The 24,632-nt window shown below is 38.8% G+C and overlaps 1 protein-coding gene and 1 long non-coding RNA gene across 4 annotated transcripts in view; one reads left to right on the top strand and one right to left on the bottom strand.

Annotated features, from left to right (window-relative positions):
- PRDM1 (PR/SET domain 1) overlaps nt 1–9,464 on the bottom strand; it is a 13,582-nt gene extending 4,118 nt beyond the window's left edge. The window contains exons 1-4 of one of the 3 annotated variants that reach the window (XM_075862222.1): nt 9,391–9,464; nt 6,443–6,692; nt 4,043–4,162; nt 2,316–2,565 (exon numbers count right to left, since the gene is read on the bottom strand). In XM_075862222.1, the coding sequence (XP_075718337.1) occupies nt 2,316–2,565; nt 4,043–4,162; nt 6,443–6,625 (553 nt within the window). In that variant the 5' untranslated portion in view covers nt 6,626–6,692; nt 9,391–9,464. Of the gene's footprint in view, nt 1–2,315; nt 2,566–4,042; nt 4,163–6,442; nt 6,693–6,881; nt 7,191–8,231; nt 9,335–9,390 lie in introns of those variants that run through there. The other 2 variants (XM_075862221.1, XM_075862224.1) reach the window with 2 other exon arrangements.
- LOC142759723 (uncharacterized) lies at nt 8,435–24,632 on the top strand. Its single transcript, XR_012883184.1, has 3 exons — nt 8,435–8,627; nt 15,633–15,711; nt 24,549–24,632. It is a non-coding gene; the product is annotated as an uncharacterized LOC142759723 (long non-coding RNA).

Raw genomic sequence — 24,632 nt, 5'->3', positions numbered from 1 at the left:
GGGATGCCGCTGGAGCCATTTGTACTAGTTCCTGAACAAGTTCCTGAGGACACTAGAAATGTGTTGATATAAGGGATTGATTGAGGGCATTCACAAAAGATAAACTGAGACCACTTGTTAAAAATAAATACTGCTTATCATGTTGATCTGTCTTTCACTTGGCATGACAGAGAGAAAGTTCAAATGTGTGGCTTTTAAAGAGAACTGCAAAAAATAAACTAAGGGCATGGCCACACATGGCGGAATTCCTCCGCAACTGTCCGCATCAATGCCGCACCTAATCCGGGTTGCGGATTACGGCTGCGGATCTGCACAAAATGTGCAGAAAATTGATGCGGACTAGCTGCTGCGGACTGCGGGAAAAGTGCTTCCCTTCTCCCTATCAGTGCAGGATAGAGAGAAGGGACAGCACTTTCCCTAGTGAAAGTAAAAGAAATTCATACTTACCGCCCGTTGTCTTTATGACGCGTCCCTCCTTCGGCATCCAGCCCGACCTCCCTGGATGACGCGCCAGTCCATGTGACCGCTGCAGCCTGTGCTTGGCCTGTGATTGGCTGCAGCCGTCACTTACACTGAAACGTCATCCTGGGAGGCCGGACTGGAGACAGAAACAGGGAGTTCTCGGTAAGTACGAACTTCATTTTTTTTTACAGATACATGTATATTGGGATCGGTAGTCACTGTCCCGGGTGCAGAAACAGTTACTGCCGATCGCGTAACTCTTTCAGCACCCTGGACAGTGACTATTTACTGACGTCTCCTAGCAACGCTCCCGTCATTACGGGAGCCCCATTGACTTCCTCAGTCTGGCTGTAGACCTAGAAATACATAGGTCCAGCCAGAATGAAGAAATGTCAAGTAAAAAAAGCAAGACGCATCCGCAGCACACATGACATGTGCATGACAGCTGCGGACTTCATTGCGGAACTTTGAATCTCCATTGAAGTCAATGGAGAAATTCCGCCATGAGTCCGCCACTGCTCCGCAACAGACAGAGCATGCTGCGGACACCAAATTCCGCTCCGCAGCCTATGCTCCGCAGCGGAATTGTACGCATCGTGTAAACGAACACTGCTAAATTAAAGTGAAAGTCAATGTAGAAACGGCTCCGCTGCGGATTAACGCTGCGGAGTGTCCGCAGCGGAATTTAAGTGCAATTCCGCCATGTGTGAACCCGCCCTAAGTGGGCTAAAGTAGAGGACCTACATGCTTTCAGAGCTAACCAGGTAAAATACCCTCTGCTGACAATCTCATACCTATGGTGACATAAGCAGCGCTAGAGGTGTCTGTCAGTTGCTTATCCCTCTTCCATCATTGGGGGAATCAGGGGAAATAGCTGTCAATAGCGTTCGGCTAGGGGCGTAATTACATAGAGTGCATGGGTGGCAGTCCCGAATGTAGACACCTGTATTATAAATGGCACATGGTAGGTGGAAGGCCCAGGAGCTTCACGTAATGCATCTGCAATCAGTAGACAGTTGTCATGTCTTGTTTTTGGTGTTTGAGAATAGACTGCAGAACTCTCACAGTGCTGAGGCAACTGTGTATTTAAAGGCTAAGTTTATGCATCTTTCATGCAAACCTTTGCAATAAACCTTTAGCTTGCCGCTTTAATACAAATGTTACCCTATTTAATCCAGCCAGAACTATAGAAATTGCGAAGTAAAATGTCTGATTTACCAAGAAATATAAAGCTGTTCACTAAAAGGACAGGTTCATAAATATAGCTTTATATTCCTCTATATCTTTAAAAAATAATCTGTGAGCTTAAGACTGCAATATACAGCTTCAAATAAACCACATGTTAAAAAAAAAAGCCAGAAAATTATAGTAAATGTGAGATGGAGTGATATATCGCATAGGGAAAGAGATGAAATCTGAAAGGAAGTGAACAACATATTCTACAGAAATTTCTTCAAATGGTTGGCTTAAAAAGAAATACATGCGAAAAACACTGGTTTATGTGGTGTCGTTTAATGTGTGAAAAAAATGAACTAGTTTAGTGATCCACATATTGAATGTGATGTTATTTAGAATGTTATTTGAAATAATAACAATAAAAAATAAATCCAAAAATACAGTATTTCCTGAATAAGATAGTTTGTCATGTTTCAGAGAATGATCAGGACATTTTCAGGCTGCCCATATCTATGAGATCAGGAGATATTATTAGAAAGGTTCTAGACGTCATTCTGTTCCCTGTCAGAAACTGTTTGGCTGTTGCGCCCATTTAATGATCGGTTGCATCACTAAATAGTACAGGCAGTACTACAAACATTCCAAGCATCCTTCCATTTATACTTCAATCAACTTACTAAGATTCATCACCAGCTCTCCAGAGGAAGGATAGTCGAGTCTATTGGCAAAGTCCCGGCAGTACCACACAAGTAGTTCCTGATTGGCAGGAATAGGCTTGATGGTGTAGAAATAGATACTCATGCCATTTTGGCAGGCTGCCAGATTCTGTTCTTGATTGGAGTGTGCCGGATTTACATAGCGCATCCAGTTACTGTTTTCTTCATTATAGCCATCAATAAAATGGTTAAATTCGCCATTTGAATAGATCTAGAAATACAGCAAGAATATATTAGAAACAGTAAGGGAATATATTCAGATCCTTGCTCTGGGGCAAACATTGAACTTTACTTCAATTGAAATGGTGAATGACAAATGATCAAGTATTATGAATGTGAGTTACAGAAAGACAAGCATGGCAGTAATGTCCTCGCAGTTATTATACTATAAACGTCCTGCCTTCCTTTAATAGCCACAATGATTTAATTGTTCTAACTTTATCTAGGATTACGCACACACTAAAAGGTACTGAGTCAGTTCAGTCTCATTAACATGACTTCAAGCTAAACAGGCTTTTGCACTTGCAGTTTCCCTGGCCATCCCAAATTTCCTCTCCATCTCACAGGGCTAACACTTAATCATATAAATACGTGGAATGTAGTCATTTTGTCAGAACACTGGGTGGAGCAAAGGTGAACTTCACCGGGCAAAACAATGACTACTGTTGGAACAGGGCCAATCTTGTCGCTCGTTTTTTTTGCCAGGGCACTCGCTTTTCCTAATGCTATACAAGCACTGTCTTGTGATGATTTGCCCAGTGTATTTACAGGACAGGGAGGGAGGTGTCAATTTCTCAATCCGTGGTTAAAAATAAAAATACAATAGAGAGTAAAGATTGTATAATTAGACAAAAAAATGCCACGAGACAAAACTTTTTATGCTTCTTTTAACATGTTGTTCCGCTTATGAAAGTGAGACTACAGGAAAGACTAATGCTAAAACACACAATGCTTTGTGTTCTGGTCAATAGACCCCAAAGAGCTCCTGTTTTTCTTAGAAAGAAGATCCAAAATGCAGTGCATATTAAGAGTTGTCTGGAGTTTTGAAATACTTGCGCTCTGAGGTTTCAGACTTTTTGCTTTGGTCTGTTTAACAGAATGTTCCACTAGAATAATAGATTCATCTTTCTAAATGTACATACATGTATGTACACAAAGCATTGTCCTCGAGACTGATTGATTAGAAATAGCTGATGGAATATATCCATTGTGTATGAATGTTCGGAGTTTAGATAGTCAGCATGAGATCCCCTGAATATCATTAAAGTTTCTCAAGCGGCATTTTATTTTGTAGGGTAATGACTACTGTTGGTATTCATTAGAAAGAAGGCTTGAACTAGTAAAAGCTAAGTGAAAAACATACCAAATGCACACGTTTACAGAGAAAGAAACTAGCTAAAAGCGTGCTATTACACAGCACAGCGAGGGTGCTGACTCACAGTTCACTTACAAGAAATAATGTCACTTTAGGGGTTTGCTCAACCCCAAACATCCTCTCTTTCTCTACACGACATGAAAAATACTTTTTCCTAGCAGACATTACTATCAAACCCTGTGGTCCGGATGTAGCGTATATTACACATAACAAGCGGACTAAAGGGAAAAAGGAAAACTACAGTAAAAGAAACAATCAAACATTTTTTTTTATAAAAAAAAAAACATGTCTTTATTATAAATTAGAAGCTCACCCTCCAAAAGTATTTTCTGTTGGTATTTTTGGGAACGGTATCGTTTGTGTAGACCTCTCCTACAAATGGTCCAAAACGGGTTCCTTTTGGAATATACTCCTTGCTTAAAACACCGATCACCTGTCCAAAAAGGGAACAAAATCTAGTCAGAAACAGTCTTTCAGGTTAAAATATTAAGTATTCAGCAATATAGTTTATTAGCAGATATCAGATTAGTCAGGGACATTTTTACAGGACTGGGGTAATTTCTGTCCAATGTACTGAAAAAGAAATCTACAGAATAAGGCTATTTGTCACCTATGTCAACAGAGGGCGATAGAGACAGGAAAAAAAATCCAGTGAACTGAATACGGTCACGTGTTTTTGTATTGAAACTTGACATATTTACGGGTGTTTACTCATATTAGAAATAGAGTTCTAGAATCTGCACATTTTGCCAAGTGTTAAAGCGTACTATCTTCCAGACAAAAGAAACAAAGAATAGAAATGAATATAATCATGGGATATTGTATTAGTGTAGGTCAAGCCTCTATAGATGGTTTTAATATGAAGAATAATGTTACAGGCAGATGTCTGACCAATTCCCACCTGCCACTTTTAGTTCATGAACAGATTGGTTTCAAACGTCCCCACAAACACTTTCATGTAAGCCCTTTTTATACTGTGGTCCTGATAAGCGCAGTACACATGGAAGACATTCTTGAAAACCCCCTTACTTGAAAGAGTCAAGACAAAAACATCTGGTGATGAAGTTTCACTGACACAGCAATCCTTAGATGACTGGATCTAAGACACCACTTTACACATCTGAAATCAACCCCTTTATTGTGAATTAAGCAATATATCCCAATATTAATTGCTGTCAAATGATATGATTTGGGCTGTCTACCATTCTGCCACAGATCTGCAACATGATAGAAACTACCTGGCTGCTAATCCCATTCAAACAATATCTGAAAGTTGTACACAGAATAATCCTGGTCCGCGCTCCCTACTTGCGTGGCTCTGTTAAGTGCTTAGAAATCCATTATATAACTTCTAATCTAAACTAGGATGAATCTGCCACTGGAACTGGCCCAGAGGTCCTTATGATTCATTGCCGGGGCAAGGCCTTTTCTATAAACACTTCAGAAGAGGGAGCAGAGGGCTTTTAGCAAGTCCATTCTTAATCTCACCCCTCCTTGCTTACTCCATTTCTTTACAAGCATCAATGACCTCTCTACCAATTTAAAAAATCAATCTTTGTCATTATTCTGAACCATGGAGTGCTGCCTGATAACCAGCGGCAGAGGAGACAAAAAACAGTAACCCACCTTCTCCTAACAAACATCCAAAAGATATGGGAGGAAGGAATAAAGGCAAATAATATCACTAATCATAATAAAACAAGAATCTATTGTCTTATAATGCTGCCGTCCATCCACTGGGATAGCATATCCCATAATAAGGAATACAAACATACTAAGTATATAGTATAGAACATAGACATGAATCAACAAGATATGCTAGATTCATATTTTTACGTATTAAAGTGAAATAGTCCAAAAAATTGTTGCCTTTAAATAATATTTAAAAAAATATATATATATATACACAATAGCCCTTTCGACCACTATGCATTCAGAATATACTATACGTGAACATATGTACATACTATACGTACTGATGTCAATTCAGTGACCCCAGTGTGAATTAGGAGACAGTATGAGCAATAGATCATATTAGAAAGCACTGATTTATGAAACACTAAACGCAAAGCTGTCAAATATTATGACTGTATAAAAAAATATGCGTTAATATGATGTCAGCTTTAGTAGCAATACATCATATTAAAGCTATGTCTTTATTAGATCTGCTACAGTACATGCAGGACAACATCCTAAGAAGCTGCTCTGCCGGAAACCTGCGGAATGCAGTAGCACAAAGGAAGGTGTTTAAGATTACAACACAGCTGATCATTTCAGCCGTACACCTAACGATCATTTCTATAAAACATTTAAACAGCCGTTGCTCACTTCGCCACCCGTATAAAAACAAGAACGTAAAGAATGCACCCGCTGAGACCGCTCTAAGTGACATGAGAAAAGGTTCAAAATGTAGACGGGAATCTATGAAGGCACCTGGGGTGACACCAGACAACGTTTCCTTCTAGGCTTCATACCTCATCACTAAAAGGTTATTTTAAGAGGTCACTATTCTTTGTGCTAATAAAGTTTTCATGTAGTGGAAACAAACAAGGCTTTGATGCCAAATCATAATACAGCTATTCGAGGCCAAGAAACTTGGGAAAACCATAGCACCAACTATAGATCCAACTATTCAATAAAAGGGAATTTTCTACAGGAACCCAAGTCTTTTCAGAAGTTTCTTGAAAGTTAATATAAAGTAACATATACTAACCTCTTTAGAGCCTGGAGCGTGATTAAAAAGTAAGTTCCTGGGGAGAGAAGCTTGTGCTTGGACAACGTTACTTCCATCTGAGCTGCTGTCCCATGGGTGATCCTTCACTATGTATGTGCACTTTTCCTCAAACTCGGCCTCTGGCCAAAGCGTCATATCAGCTCCTTCCACATCCATTTTCATGGTCTGCTATGTCCCCTCTGGACGGGGGTGATTCAAGACTTGTAACTCTTGTTTCTTGTGTGGCAGCCTGGAGAAGTGGAAAAAGACCATCTAAGTTAACATAGTCCTTCATTGTGTGCTTTTCTAAACACCGATTAGTCATCAATAAATTAAAAATAATATAAAAAAGGATGCAAATTCGATAAATTCCTGATTATTTGAAATCAACACATCTGTACTAAGCATATATTGAGGAGCCATGAGATGTATTACCTACCTGTGCTACTACTAATGGTGGGGATGGCTTCTCACTGTCTCACATGCTCCTTGTAAGTATGCGAAGGGTACTGACTGCTAAATGACTCTGTCCACCTGGAAGCACTGCCTTAGAAAGTGTCACAAACAAGGAAAGGAAGAGGAAGAAGCTGCTGTCTACGTCTGAATGAAGCTAAAAATGGAACTTGCACGCTACAAGGAGAGGAACTCAGCCGACTCTTCCGAATGGGGAAGCCTGAACTTTCCCACCGGCTTCCAGATCACAAACAACTTTCAAAACAATCTAACCCCTCTGACGTATTTTTTTTTGTCATCCTGTTGAAGTTAAAGAAAATAGAAAAAAAAAAGCTTAAACATCCTGCCAGCATCCCCTGCTGCAACCAAGTCTCCTGGACGACTTGGGGGGGGGGGGGGGGGGGGGGGGGGGGGGAGTCTTGTTAACTCCTTCACTCTCAGAAAACAACTTATAGTCATTATATGCGTACTCACAGACACCTTATACATTTACTTATCGGCTTACACAATTATCGTTTGTCCACATTCTAGATATATCATTTGTATTCAGTTTTTCAAGATATTATTCAAGACCATTTCAGTATAAAACATAAAGCCAAACTGAATATCTATCTATCTATCTATCTATCTATCTATCTATCTAATGTAATCTATCGATCTATCTCATATCCAACTCTCTCTATCTATCATCTATCGATCTATCATCTACCGATCTATCATCTATCGATCTATCATCTATCGATCTATCATCTACCGATCTATCAATCTATCATCTACCGATCTATCATCTATCTATCATCTATCGATCTATCATCTACCGATCTATCATCTATCGATCTATCATCTATCATCTACCGATCTATCAATCTATCGATCTATCATCTACCGATCTATCATCTATCTATCATCTATCGATCTATCATCTACCGATCTATCATCTATCGATCTATCAATCTATCGATCTATCATCTACCGATCTATCAATCTATCATCTACCGATCTATCATCTATCGATCTATCATCTACCGATCTATCATCTATCGATCTATCATCTATCGATCTATCATCTACCGATCTATCAATCTATCATCTACCGATCTATCATCTATCGATCTATCATCTACCGGTCTATCATCTACCGATCTATCATCGATCTATAGTAACATCTATGTTCACCCCAAGTTTCATGAGAGTTCCCCAGTTTGTCCCCACACAGTGGCTGGTGTGAGCGCAGTAGAGCTCTATACAGTGCCACATATAATATAATCCATATTTTGCGGACTTGGTCCTTAGGATTCTCTCTAAGCAGCACCACACTCATAGACAGCAGTCTTACCCCGGCAGAGTCCACACACTTCCCCGAGTAGTAATAGATCATTGGAGGCGGTTATCTCCCGGAGTCATAGTGCACAGTGGCTTCCAGTCAGTGTATCATAGAGACATCCAGAGACTCCACACCTTGAGCTGTGCTCTCGGCAGCTCCACCGCTCTCATACTGCCAGACAAGCGCTGCCTCAGACACACTGCAGGGCTGCCCTGTACTACTCCACGGCTTATGATGACTGTGTGACCACACTCACTCACTGACTGACTGGTTCCCTTCTCTTCCTGTTTCAGGTTTCCTATTACAAGTCAGAGTAATTTACACGGTGCTGTCACATGGAGGGTGGGGCTACCTGGAATCCTTTCTGCACAGCAGAATGACTGCGAGTATCAGCAGACAGAGACACAGGTATATGACATCACACGGTCCATGAAACTACAACGCCTCTGTGAGGGAGACGTTCTTAGCCAGGATTTACAAGCGTGACATAAACAGCGACACACTACTTCTCGTAGTCAGTCAGGAAGCACGACGGTAGTAAAGGGAGCGGAGGGGTTAATCAGGTGCTGCCTCACACAATAGTGCAGTGAGACAATGCGAGCTGACTGAAGGTGGCTCTAGCTGCACAGAGAATGGAGTCAGTCACTTTGAGATGTAGATGTCTCCTCTGACGATTCTTATTCACCTTTTAGCAAAATAACGCCATGTGGAATAAAAAGAAAACGTGAGGGGGAGGAGGAGGGCTCCATACACAAATAGCTGTTTTCTTATGTTAAATGACGGTTTAGAATAGAAAACTGTGTATTAGTTGTGCTGGAGCTGCTCCGAGGTGATAGTTTACCACACACAAGAAAGCGCGAACTCCTCAGCATGCAGCAGAGTCTCGGCTTCACTGAGAGGAAAACCACAGCAAAACCAAATTCAGGCGGCAAAATTCAATGCAGGCAGTATTCAGTCAGTCATACTATAACTTTACATGACTACTTATTGTATGGGATAAGCACAAATGGCTCCTGCGTAGTTTGTGTTGGGGATATAATTTGGCTTGCCCACTATCCGTCATTCGTTGTCTACGTGCTTTTGTCACTGACTGGAATCTGATTCGAAAATCATGACAGAGCTTTTTACTCAATTTCTTCCTTCCTTGTGTCCCAAAAAAAACCTCAATTACCTCATTAATCAGCAGTTCTTATGCGGTGCATGCAGTCTTCTGCTACTTTCATAATTGTATCTGGTTGTGACCGGTATATTCAGGGCTGATCTAAAGAATTTCCCAAAGAAGTAAACTTTGGGTATATATGTCTACGTATATACTTGATTGGAGTGCTGCCTGTTTTTTGTCTTCGTATGGATTGAGAGGACGCGGAGTGGGGTCCCAGGGCTTGCACCTATGCTGTCGCGGACAACGTGCTGCTTAGCTTTCCTTTTTCGTATAGAATAAGTAATATATATCTATTATCTACATCGACATAGAAACAGTTATCGATAGTGTACTAAGAATAAAACTATTATACATTTGTCGCGTCTACGGACATACTAGACACAATCGCCTCTTGGCTATCATAGATAAACACCATTATATTGATTAAAAATGGCGCGAGTAAATAGGAAACGTGACAAAACAAGATTAAAGATGGAATACATACATTTTCATAAATATGGCAAATTTTTCAAACACACTTTGTTGCACATTTTATTTAATAAATGCGGCCATATATAGGGGACTCGCACCCACTGCTGTTGCTGTGCTTCTTTACTCTTTATTCATTTTAGATATATATATATATATATATATATATATATATATATATATATATATATATATACACACACACACACACACACACACATATGTAAATAAATATATATATATTTAAACATAGACATCCATCATCTGTGTGATTTTAAAAGAATGACTTAGCACCACAGGTATGTATGTATGTATGTGTTTTTATATATATATATATATATATATATATATATATATATATATTTGTACGTATTTGTACCTGGTTCCTATGCTAGAAATTCAATTCAGTGTATTCCCTTGCATTTACACATAGAAGCCTATCTTTCTCTTGATATTTGCTGTGTAAAATTTAGGGAAAAAAATAGTCCTTAAGATAATGCCCTTGCTTATCTCGACCACTATCAAACAGCCTATTGTTTCCTGATGGATCTCACTGAGGAAGGTGGAGTAATGCGGTTAATGTTCAATAGTTATCTCCCAGTCCCCTCAAGGAATACAGTTGCTGACAGAAGAGCAACACCGAGTCCTCTCTTAACTCCCTCTCTTAAAATGAAGAGCAAAAAGAAAAGGACACGGCACAGTAGTGGCTGTTTTAACTCCCCAAGCAACTCTTCTTGAAGAAAGACATTGTTCTTAGAAGAGCTAATCCTACAATGGAGAGTCCATTAGAGGTATTAAGAGGTTGGCAGCAGTCGTGATCTGCAAGAAAGGCCCTGTCCTGACAATAGACAATTAATGCTGATAAATCTCCACTACTTGTTGCTGTTCTAATTCCTCATAATTGTGTGCTGCTTGTCTTGCCTCCTGCCACACGGGGATGATGCGTGGATCATATAATCTCTCCGAGTACCTGACCTACTTCCTGACACGGTCTTTTCAGGACCCGTCTTCTGCCCCATCTGGACTTTTGCCTGCCTGCAACCAACCCCCTCCTTTCAGAGTTCACTGTTACATCAAAAAAAGGCAGCCAGAAGTGTGGTGAAAACCATTGCCACGACACATCCAGATCAATACTGTGCAGCACCAGACAATACTGTCCACTAATCTGTAATAACAGCTAATCATGCTCAATTTGGCTCACCAGTGATTAAAATGTACTTTTCATTAAGCTCAGAGAACAAGACAGACGCAGGCTGACAAGCTAAAGATTTAGTCATCAAACTTAAAAAATGTCAACAGGAAGAATGATATCAATTGACCCTTTTTTTAAATGCATTCAATAAATTGTCCAAGACTCAAAGAGCTGATCTATATCCATCTATCTATCTATCTATCTATCTATCTATCTATCTATCTATCTATCTATCTATCTATCTCATATCTATCTATCTCATATCTATCTATCTATCTATCTATCTATCTATAACAACGACTCAATAAAGTGTAAATATATAATAAAGGAAGTGATCAACACAGTGTATACAGCTAAAAAGGCAAAAAGAAGACAAATTGCTGATACCAGGAGCTTTTCCTAACACTAATTCTTTTGGCAGCAATATTTGGAATGCCATAAGACAGCGACTCCCTCCAAGACTGCTCAGTATCCAAGTGTATATAAGAAGCATGTTTTGTATAGCTGGCTCACTGTATGTCACATCAATCTCTGCCATTGTCAGACTGTTAACAATGTATCTCAGATAACTCACTTTTTTGTGATAAAGCAGAAGCAAGCAGCACCCAGCAGAAGCTTAACTGATAAAACGGTGTCAAATTGAAACCATTTGTCAAGTCGGGGGTCCAGGCTAAAATGCTGAGCCCAGGAAGTCGATTTATCTAGTACAGTACATTAACTAGTATAAATAACATTGACAAAAGTAAACACTGCTACTCAAAAGTGTCTCTAGTAAACAAAGAAAACCAGCAGGAGCCCCACACCTTTTATTTCAACACCCCCAACTGCTATAATCATAAAAGTGATTTTACCGAATCAAAATCTAATAACATTTCTCATAGGATTGCCTTTACCACAAAAATATCATACATTTTTTTTTAAGGATTATAAATTCAAATTTAGAATTGTAACATTTTTTACCTAAAAATCTCATTATCACTTCTATTAATAAAATACCACACACACATATATATATCTATATAGAATGAAGAAATGTTAGGGTATACCTTGGGTTATTTCCATACAGCAGGTATTCAGTGTGGAGTATGTGCATTCCAGTTTTAGTCCATGCGTAACATCTGTGACTAACCCACACGCGTTCACTGTCTGCTGTATACACACTCTCACTGGCTCTTTAACTCTAACCCTCTCCCAGACTGCTTCAAGGATTTTAAAGTTTTCCCTTACTACAAGCTTCTCCCTCCCCTCGCATCAACTCCTCCCCCATTTAGTAATTAGGCTTAACAAGAGCAATTAACAAAACAAACTCTTTTTGGCCAGGCTGATAATTCCGAATGCCAAATTGTTTTAAGATGTGCAAGACAGTTTGCTTAGGCGGAGTGAAATCCGGAAGAAAAGGCAAGGAGAAAAAAAAGCACAATAGAAGCCCAGCTTGGAGTATGAATCTGGTTTATGGATTGTTTGCTTGAGGAGAGGGAGTAGACCAGTGGTCCTAATTGGAAAACATGGTCAATAGTTGTTTCATTGTTATATGCCATTTTAAATGAAAGATATTAATATCAAATACATCTAATGACAGGAAACTAAAAGTGCTCATTTACAGTATGATATTAGGGAATATTTTTGGTATACCATTTTTTTTATTGTTATAATCAAACATTCCTAACACTTTTAATTCATAATAACTAACTTGTTAAGAATTTCAAAGTTATTAAACATGGTTTTTTTTTAATGTAAAGATTCTGTAAGACCTTAATCATTCTTTTTTTTTGTCTTTAGTTTAATATCCCTTAATTCTAGACGCATGACATAGATGTTTGTTCATGTCAGATACTTGAGCCACAAACCACATATTCTATCAATTAATGCATTTTGATCTGTTGCATTATGTATAGAAATTTTGATGGTTTGGAATCGTTTTCAGTTCACAACAAACGATTGTTGATCAGTAGTGTGAAAAATTGTTATGAATAATTGATGGATATTTTCTGCAGTACAATCATCACATATTTGTCGCTATTTTAAAACGGCAGTTTGATCGCAGTGACATATAATTGACATTTACCGATACTGCTAATGATAACAATTTTGAGCAATGAATTTTATTGTTTATTGTTCATCTTTTTGTGCCATTAGACTGGACTGTTATAGTTACAATCATTCTGAAACAAACAAATAATAACAATTATTGCTACATGTAACCATAGCTTAGATATTATATAGAATATTTGTTATCACTGTCTGCTGAGCCTGATTATATAAAAATCCAAGTCACATTACTGCCAGATTAAAGGAATTTTATTATTTCTATTTAGATATATATTATATTCTTACAGTCAACGCTATATATAGTACTGCTTCGTTCCGCCTCTTTATAATCCAATAAAACGTATTTAATATATAATTCATTAATATTTTAATAGTCTAAATCCATTGTACCATATAAAATAATCAAAATTGGCACGTTTCTATTTAGATAGACACAGACATCTATGGGTTGCACTGAATTCACTAAGTAACTTTAAGCAAGGGATGCAGAATTTCTTTCAATAAGAATAAGTCTTAAATATTGTATATACTCAGTATATCATGACATTTAACGCAGAAAACTTTGACTGATTATAATCTTTTAACGGTCTTAGGTTTATTCTCCACATATGATTTGTAATTTGTACATTTTAATTGTGCGCAAATTAATCTGGAAACATATATAAGGAGTGCTTTGCATAACTATGTAACTTCCTGAAAATATATTTTCATCTATTTACTTAGTGCTGTTAACTTCTTTTATTTATGACTCCTCTATGTACCAGAAGTTGCCCTCCCTTTCTCTTGTGCGCTGACAGCCGAACACTTCGGTGTGCCACCTGTTGGCATTCCAGCAATAGCTTGCTTCTTAAATGTTCTACTTAACAAATAAACCGCATCAAGTTGTACCAAGTAAAATGGATTTTATGTGCACTTTATCAGCTGGTTTGATGAAACGACTAGGCTCATGTGTATATATTTGATTCCAAATCTGCATCCTTTGCACTTAATATATTCTTGTAATATCAGTTATGTACATATAACTATAGATGGTTGATTAATAAACATCCCTAAATAATACACGTATAACTCCAGATATAGAATGTGTGTTTTACATCAATTTTCCATTTAACTATCAACAGGAATAACTTGTGACATCAAATTTTCCTTCCTGATTCATACATATTCCCCTGGGGTAATATTAGTACTAACTGCTGCAGAGAATAATTAAATTGTACAGCATTAAAGAAGACGTAACATATTTTTTTTCCATGTTATAATGTGCAGCAATCTTATTTTAAGGATGCTAAGTATTTTCTATGTATATGTACTAGTCATGAGACTATGGGGGAATATATATACCTTTGAACGCCAATTTTCTGGTGTACAAAAGTTGCAAAAGAGTCCAAAAGTCAGAATTTGTGTTGCCTTTTCAAAAGCAGTGGGACCACAGTGGCCCGACATATTTATTATAATTTATGCCAGAGAACTGGTGAAAATTATATTGAAAATCTATGGAGTGTAGGACTACATCTACCTCCCCCCTCACCCCCTCATCGGCCAATTAAAAAAACAAAACTATATATATATGTATATATATGTATACTCATCTCACCGCTTCTCTACATCCCTCCGGGTCCCCTCAGCTCCCTTAACATGCTGCGGCTCATAAAATGTACAGATGTGGGGCAGCATCAGGACGTTGTATATGGCGCAGCACTGTTGACATTTAGTGCTGCGCCGCATATAAGGCCATGAGGCTGCTCGGTGTCAGGACCTTGTATTAACCGCAGCATGCTTAGGGGCCATGGATGGGAGAAGAGGAGCGGTGAGTATACTTAATTTTTATTTTATGTCCGTTGGTAAGGGGGAATGGATGCCACATGGCAGTGGTCATTACTCCACCATTGTGGCGTACGGCCAGCTGAAATTTCGCAACACATTTATTAAGAGGTGTTTGCCTCTTAATAAATGTGTCGCATCTTACTGCAACAAATTGTTTATGTAAGCTGTTGCCCATTCTCAACAAATTAATGATATTTTTTGTATAATTAAAAGTTATCCAATTTTCCAATATACTTTCTGTATTCATTTCTCACGGTTTTTAAGATCTCGGCTTGTTGTTGTTCAGTAGGAACATTCATTGTTTACTTCCAGCGCATGAATTTCTGTCCATGGTCATGTGATGTACACACAGGTGGTGGGATAATTACAAGACACAGCTCTGATAACTGTACTTTAATGAGCCGTACACCTGTGTGTCCATCACATGACCATGGACAGAATTTTATCCATTGGCAGTAAACAATGAGTGTTTCCACTGAATAACAAAAAGCAGAGTTCTTGAAAACTGTAAGGAATTAATACAGAATGTATATTGGAAAATTTTATAACTTTTAATTATACAATAAAATAGCATTCATTTGCTGAAACTGGACAACCCCTCAAGCTAATTTTAATACATCTCCCCCTATGACTTCAAATCAGAGATTCCATTGTGGTACATACACAAACTGGCAACTGCTATTTGCTCATGTTCATGATTGCCTAACCATTATTGCAGGAACGATTCCTATTCAGTGGCTGTAGTTCCAATACAGATTGATAAAGGAAACGTGAGCCACCATCAGGAAGCACTCAAGGTAAGTAAAGCTGGCCATTCACATACCGTGTTTCCCCGAAAGTAAGACAGTGTCTTACTTTCTTTTTATCCCCAAAATCCCCACTATGTCTTACTTTCGGGGTATGTCTTATATTGCGTTGCGTTGCTCGATTTTCTAGATAGTCACTGTTCATGGTGCTGAAAGAGTTAAACTGTTTCAGCACCATGGACAGTGACTTCCGATCCCAATAAACATGAACCTGTCAAAAAAAAAAAGAAGTTCTGACGTACCGATAACTCCCGGCGTCTTCCTCCAGTCTGACCTCCCGGGATGACGATTCAGGCCAAGTGACAGCTCCAGCCAATCACAGGCCAAGCACAGCCTGCAGCAGTCACATGGACTGGCGCGTCATCCAGGGAGGTGGGGCCCGATGTCGAGAGGCGCGTCACCAAGGACGCGTCACCAAGGCAACGGCCGGGAAGTTCTCGGTAAGTACGAACTTTTTCTTTTTTTCACGGCATTCACTGTCGAGGGTGCTGAAAGAGTTAGCTCTTTCAGCACCTTGGACAGTGACGGGCGTCGACTAGACTCATCTCTATGATGGCGGCTGCGCGAAAATCACGCAGCCGCGCATCAGAAATACCCCCGTGTTTCCCCGAAAGTAAGACATATGTCTTACTTTCGGGGTACGGCTTATATTAGCCGACCCCCCTGAAACCCCCGATACGTCTTACAATCGGGGGTGTCTTACTATCGGGGAAACACGGTATTAGGGGGGAGCTGATTATTCATTTATTAAAATAGCATGCAGAGCTGGCCAATTCAAACATACATGTTCACAAGGAAGTCTGGGGTAAAGCTGCGGGTTCAATGATGAATCTCTAACCAGCTCAAGACACTCTACAGCTGACCAAATGAACTCCTCTCATTATAAATACATATAAAAGATCAGAAATATCTATGTCTCCTAATTAATAACCAATATATTCTGAACAAAATGCACCTTTAAATGATTGTACCCTTCAACATTCAGTCGTAATAGAGACCCCTATTAAAAAAAACACCTCTATTAATCTTTTCAATTAAGTGAATGCAGCACACGACACAAGCCAAGGTAGCCCATATGTTGTGTTCCAATCACCCAAATATTAAAGCCCCTCTAATTGATTTATCTAAAGAACGTTCAGCAGATTCAAGGTGGCAGCAAGCCAGGAAATCCCAGCAGAAAATGACACACGTGGAGGGCAAAACCATTTTGCCAATTTGTTTTTTTATTTTTATTCTAGGGTCATTAAAATAATCCAATTACGTCTCACACAAGTATTTATCTTCTACTGAAACACAACTAAAATGACAATAAAATAAAACAATGCTAAGTACATTCCGGAAAGGTATTTTATTCTGGACAGCTACAAATTTTGTAATCTCTACATCTTCGCGGCTTAAATAGCTAATATATTTGAGAGATATATGAACAGCATGATAGCCAACAAAGCCAAAATAACATAGCCAATAGAAAATCTCAGTTTAATAAAACAAAATTTAGTGCATGTTGTGAGAATTTTTTTTTTATCTGGAGAAGCTACATCTACCTCCTGTGTGTTCAGACACAGATTGAATATGCCCAGGACACACAAGATTACACAGAAGTGCTCTGCTTGGTAGGAAAGCCCCCTCTGTCTCAGCTGCAGTTGTGAAGAGCTCAGTTCACAAGAGTGCATTTTTTCCAGCAGAAATATTTAGCTTGGCTGCTAGCCAGAGAATGCTGGAAGAATAGACTGAATTAGGGGATTTACCTTCCACGTGTTTGGCACGCGTCGTTAGAGACTCTTAGCAACTCTCTCCACTCTTTTACTCCCTCAGCTTTATTAACAGTGGACGTGTTGTATTAAACTGGATCAGGGGTCCACTAGACTTAAATTATAATCATAGGATTCCCGCCCATAGTTATGCAACCATTTAATATCACAAAATATATCCATTGCATTTACATGCACACTGAAAAACATCACTTGTTTTGCATAGTTGATCTGTGTCTGTGATGTTTTTGACAGATGCATCATTATCAATATCATACTTAATCCCTGTATTGCAGCCACAGGCAGCGGTTCAGAAGATGCTCCTCTTTTATTTATAAATATTGTTTAGGAGGCTAAAATGAGTCCTCCAGAGTCCTTAATTTATTCTTCCAGAGCGTGATCTCTCCTGAGTAGGAGACCCCTCTTATGATGTCTGTATGCCTTCATAGGGTTGTCTGGGAATTATTCATATTTTTTATCTATTTAACTACATAATATATATTTCTTATTATTTATATAGTGCTTTCAAATTCTTGAGCACTATACACAGATTGTAATCACTCACAACAATATCTGTGCCCAGTCAGACTCTCAAGCTAATGTCCCTAGCTCACACACACATAGGGAGTATCTAGAAAAGGGGCACACACAATCTGCGGCCCGGGCCACATGCAGCTCATGATGCCTTTCTGTGTGGCCCCCAAACCATTGGGACACAGAAAGGCTTGCTTTGTCCCAATAGTTCAGAAAGACTATCATAAGATACCCACATCCTTCCAACACCACAGCTCCGTTCTCTCTTCAGCTTAGATATCATTGCAGGTCTTGCAATGATATAGATGCTTACATATATCTTCAATGTCAGAGACAAGAGGAGTGGCATGCAGTGTGGGAGCAGGGACAGGTAAGTACTAATGGTGCACTGTGCGTCCGGCAGTAATGCAGGACATTGTGTTTCTAGTACTGTTTAGGCGTACTGAGTGGCTGGGAACACTGGCTGGCTTTGTTATCGTGGTGTGGTTCGCATTACTGAGGGGCCACTGTGTGGCTGACATTACTGGGGGACACTGTGTAGCTTGTATGCATGGCCACCTCGCCTAGTCCTCCGTGGAGTAGCGGGTGCCAAACATGGTGAAGTGGAACCCCTACCTAACAGAAATTCATGGCATGTACTGTCGCTATACCATAAATGTCTAAGATTAAGTACGTTTTAAGTTTTATTGCAGGTCTTTGGAGTGGTACATTCTGAAAATATGACCCTTAAACCAGAAAAGGTTGTGCACTCCTGATCTAGAGGAAACTCACATAAGCCCAGAGAGAAAATAGAAATTCCGTGCAAATGTGTCTTCAATCAGTTTCAAACTTAAGACACCAGTGTTAAAAGCTACATTACTACCCACTGAGCCACAGCCCATCCTATGATATATCTGCAGCTTGTCCATACAGTCCAGTTCACCAAATCTCCTATAGGGGACTGCTTTCATACACAGACTGCATTGGAAAATTATAGCACTTTAAATGCTAAAACGAATAGATCCTATTTATATATCACGGGCACCCCCTTTAAGCTTCTCTATACACATAAACACATTAGTGTGATGTGTATTGTATGCAAAGTTAATGGATGCAGTTGTCAAACAGTAAGTAAATTGAATGTATTTATTAGTCAATCAGTGCTGTGTAATGAGTGATTCATGTTAACACCACATTAGGACGCATGAAGACATTTACACCCCATTAACCGAGAGGGGAGGTAAATTCTCACCTAGTTTGCCAGTTCTGGTGCAGTTTATTTTGCTGCTGTGGAAACTTCCACACTTATTTACATTGAGAATACGTACCTCTTCAAAGCCTTAAGGAAATCACCAAGTCTCTACCCTTTTACCTGCAAATATATGTTGAACTGACTTTTTATAGAAATTATAGTGCTATACATTTAAATATTTATTTTATATTGAACTATTTAAAGGATTCTTTTTTCATCACCATTTTAATTAAATATTTGTGAATGATTCTGAGCAGACCCATGTATACAGGAAATGCACGTATACAGGAATATTAAATACATTTCTAATAAAATACCACCTAATACAATACTTACCTAAAGTTAGACAAAAAGAACCTGCCAAATAATGGCTGCTGAAAAGTGTAAAATGACCATTAATGTCAAAATCATCATTAATGTTAATTAAAACCCCCAAGAGGCAGAAGCCAATTTTCCTCATCTTAGGAGAAAAATTCCTTCCGACTCCAAATACACATTTAGAATAAATCTCTGTATCAACGACCCATCTCCATGAATCTAATAACCATACCTTGTAATATTATTATTACACTCAAGAAAGGCGTTCAGGCCTTTTTCAAACTCTTTCACTGAATTAACCATGAACATTATGACATCAGCCCTGTCACTCGAAGCATATAACCTGCTAACATATTTCCTGTGTGCCCTGCTTTAAATTTTGGAGAACCATTGTTAGTAAAGGTTAAATTCCCAAATGTGCTAAAGTAAGGCTTCGTTCACATCTGCGCCAGGGTCCCTTTCCGTTGAAACGGGACCCGACTGACACAAACAGAAACCATAGGTTAGTCGACTACGCTATTGATTCCGTCAAAACGACGAAACACTTGCACAACGGAGACAAATGGATGGGCACCGGATCCGTCACCATCGAAATCAATGGTGACGGAAACCTATGGTTTCCGTTTGTGTCAATCAAGGTCCCGTTCCGACAGAAGGCTCTGACGAAACATCGGAACGGGACCCTGGCGCAGATGTGAACGAACCCTAATGTAGCTGATGTTCTGCAGTGTTAATTAGAGAACAATCCCTTGTGGACAGGTTGTAGTAATCTATATGTCTGCCTACTGAAGGTTGAGAAAGCAGCTCACTATCAGTGAAAGAATATCTGCTAGTTTACAGGCAGAAACATAAAATTCATAGACAAGGAAGTGGTTCCATATACAAGTAGTGCATTCCATACATGTAATAACATATGCTCAGTTCTTATCATGTAGTGTTTTCTTTATAAATCTAAAACCTTGTAATTAGGCTTACAATTAGCCAAAATACAGCAGCCGTATTAGAGCAGATTTTAAAGCATTCCCTCCTGGGGTTTTGAGAGTATTGTTGGCACAAATCATGGGCATCCATATGGCTTGACTAATAAATACTGTCAAAACACTGTGCCATGCCCAGCAGCATGGCATGCTGGCTGTTAGGGGGTGGGTAGCATTAGTTAAGCCAGTGAAACTAGCCTGATATAGTCATAACAATATTCCGGAGACCTCACACGTTGAGTGAGTGGGTAGTGCATTGTACACAGTACTCATCATCTGTACAATAGTTATCACTCTTTGTTTTATTGTTAGGCCCCCATTTGCTTTGCTGTACATTAAAAGTAGAGCGCATTGTTATTAGAACACAGATGAAATAAAGTGTCAGATATATTAATAGCAGCAGGATTTCTGTTTCACTTGGTGAAGCTTGACAACTGGAAAATACTTAGTATTATATCATCATCCTCTGCTGTATTATTCATGTAACAATCGATATTATATATGCAAAAAGATAAATAACACAAATTACATTTAACAATAAACGTTCAGGTATAGCCAAGATTTTAGCTATGCAAAATCATTCAAATTATAAAGTCAACCAAATTGAGAACTTTTCTGCAATACAATAGAAGAGAACAGCAGCAAATTCTTCACAGCCCTTTCTTCATTAAAATCTTATTTTCCTCATAATCTCCTTTTGATCTCCAAAGTTATAAGAATCTCCGACCACCTCCTACTCCTGTTCTGATAGTATCAGCGCATGGCTTTTGACTAAGCAGCATGATGAATTAAATGTATGACAGTTATGACAGGTGAGGAGTGCTTGGTTGGGGCTTACGCAGCAGGGATAAGACAAAGCCCCCATTTAAGAACAAAACCCCCTGCCCGATTGCGATGCCATTAATGACAAAACACAGAATCACTCTTTACTTGCCTTTCTAAATGAGGAGCAAGCTGATACCACAGACAAAGCATTGTTAGCAAGGAGGCCGTTTCTAAACCAAGCTGCACAAGCCACTAATTTAAAAGGGCTGCCTGCTTGCTCAGCTTTTGACATAAGTGTGTCTCAACCTTTTCAACGAAGGATCCTCCATAAAATGGTGCATTAAAATCCAGCCACAAGTTTACAGCTGGCCTCAGTGGAATTATAGCATATAACCCTGAAAATCTATCTGCAGGGATTCAGCTAAGCCAAAGGGAGAGACCAGACTGTCAAATCCAAAGAATTTTGGAAGTCAATCCATTAGGATTATTAGGATAGCTCTTTAATTTTTGGAAGCCACAGACTAAAATATAGAAACTCTGAAACTGCCTTTATCCCATTTTCATATCACATGGCTTATTGAGTCAATCTTATGCCAAATCCATTAATAGTTGTGCAGAACTATACCTGTTTTATTAACTGTTGTTTACTTCTACACTATTGTAGAGAATAGAAAGAAACTTCGCAACATTGTGAGGTGCGCCATCTAGAAGACACACAACTGACCCATTTACTCTAAGCTTTTGTTGCTATACTATGAGACACACTCTATGTCTTTATATACATTTCCTGACCACTTCACCTCAAGCTTTGTGCTTTTTTGACATCTTTACTCTGAGCTTATGTGTAAAAGTGAGACACTAACCGAACCACACACCCTCACAGAACAAGAGTTTACCATCGTATTTCCTTACCTGCTATGCAGGACAAGTTTGTGGTCACACCAGAACACTAGTCTGGGTGCCTCAGAAAAACATCAGTCACATTTTAAGCTTCCTTACTACCCTTTAATAGTTATTTTTCTGCTAATTAGTATGAAAAAAAATTATTGTTAGTAATAACAATGCTGCCCATTGATTGCTTAACAAAATGTAAACTGAAAGGGTGGATTCACACTCAGCGTCTTGCTGCATTTTTGTGTGGTGTTTTTTGCTGTTTTAAGTGCGGCCAGATGTCGATAGTAAAATCTCAAATTCACTACACACAGCTGAGTTTTGGTTTCTGGTGTTTTTGAGGCAATCCAAGTGCAGCATGCCATAGGCAAATGCCAACAAAAACGGCACTAAAACTGCCATGAAAAACGCATGTTATATTTGAAAACTGCCAAAATGGATCTGTTATCAAACTATGCTGACCTGTTTAGTAATTATAGCGACACAACCCTTTTTTTTTTTGTTAACAAATTGTTTTTTCTCTGTCAAAGTAGTAAAACTATATCACTATATATACAGTAACTATAACTTTGGTATTGCCCTAATCGTATTGACCTGTAGATTGAAGTTAACATGGTATTTTTGCCGCCCGGTGAATGCTGTAAAAAGGAAACCCAAAAACTAATGAAGGAATTGCTGTTATTTTCTGTTCCACCCCACAAAATATTGTTTCAATGTTTTTTAGTACATTATATGGTACTATAAAAAGTGGCATTAAAAATTACAACTTGTCACAAAAAAAAAAAAGCCCTCATATGGCTATGTCAACAGAAAAATAAAAAGTTATGTCTCTTGGAATTCAGGGAGAAGAAAATTAAAATAAAAATGGCTGTGGCAGCAAGGGGTTAAAGCGACGTACCTATCAAAAGTACAAATTTGATTATACATTGCAAATGTATAGTCAACATACCTGTTGCCCTACTCTTGAATGATCCTGTTCCTTTCTTGCATTCCGGTCCCCCATCTTCATCTTTCCAAACGTGCAGCTTCGTTAGGAGTGTGGGACACACCCCCCCCCTCTACTTTCCTCTGATGAACCAGCGCCTATGATTTAATCGTCAGCACTGGCTCATCGGAGGGCAGTGAAAGGGGGGGGGGTGTCTCAGACTTCTGAAGAACGCTATTCATAGACAAGTCTGAGACCAATTCGGCCATTTTGGAAGATAAAAAGGAGGGACAGGAACGGCAGCAGGATTGATCGGGAAGATGGCACTAGTTATGTTGACTTTACATTTGCAATGTATAGTAATATTTTTAATTTGGACTGGAGAGATTTACTAAAATCTTATAACAATAATAATAGTAATAAAAAAATAACCACTTAAATTGTTTTAAATAAACTAACCAATTAAATGAAGTATGTTAATAATAATAACAACAACTAAGTAATAAGGTAGAAGCACAGTCACATATTGTTCATCTGCATATTTCATTATTTTTTAGATAACAGGTAGGGGGGTCTCTTTAATTGTAATTTGTTATTTTGCTTCATTTCTTAAACCAATTGTTATTTAAATAAGTGTCCGATAATTTTCCTAACTCAAGCCACTTGTGTGAAACTGCCCACCCGTTATTACCATTGCAGTGGAGGAAACCTTTCTTCCCTACCCTATGTGTTGAGCAGGCCTGGCTTGTGTCTGTCCACAGCTCAGCACTCCAAGAGAGCTAGGTTTCGAAGAAGAGTCAAAGAGGACATACAGGAAAGCGGCTTTCAGTACCTTATCTGAGTGACAGAATGCTTAACTTTCACCACCTGGGTCTGGCCTTGGAGAGGAAACAGTTGTGCTTAATTATTGTCTCCTTACTGATCTCAGACAACTACTGTTTAATCATATGTCCAACTGATATGGGCTGGCAAAAAAAGCTATTTTTAGAGAAGACAGTGATTTTCCTCCTTTCATCTATGAGTAATGTACTTCCTCCTAGTCTCTGCCGTACCACAAGCCAGCCTGCACCAGATGCTGGATATTAGGTAAAATTAGAGACCGGGCATCATACCCCATGTGAGATGCTTTGATGTTTGAACTTTACGCGCTTAAAGCTATTTTTAATTAAAGATATCCTACGTTTTTCTCAGTCTTTCACAGTTATCTTAATTACAATTTCAGTAAAGTTGCACTAATGCTTCCGGAACAAAGGAAAAAAGCCAGGTATATATTACAATTGCAGGCCTTGTGACCAACAGTTAGTCAATGCACTTGAGTGCTTACAAACAGGATCAGCTGAGAGGTAGACTTTTCATTGCAAAAATGTAAGTTTCTGTGTTCCCAATAGATAAAAATATCAGTATTTTAGATACTTTCCATGTTATTTATTCTACAGGCTGACGAACTACAGCCATGTTATCAAAATAGAAACTATTTGCCAATGTTGAAGATGGTAAATTGAATCTTTCTATAAACTGAC

Source organism: Rhinoderma darwinii, chromosome 4 (assembly GCF_050947455.1).
Source record: "Rhinoderma darwinii isolate aRhiDar2 chromosome 4, aRhiDar2.hap1, whole genome shotgun sequence".
NCBI lineage: Eukaryota > Metazoa > Chordata > Amphibia > Anura > Rhinodermatidae > Rhinoderma > Rhinoderma darwinii.
This window is presented reverse-complemented; position numbering and strand designations above follow the sequence as displayed.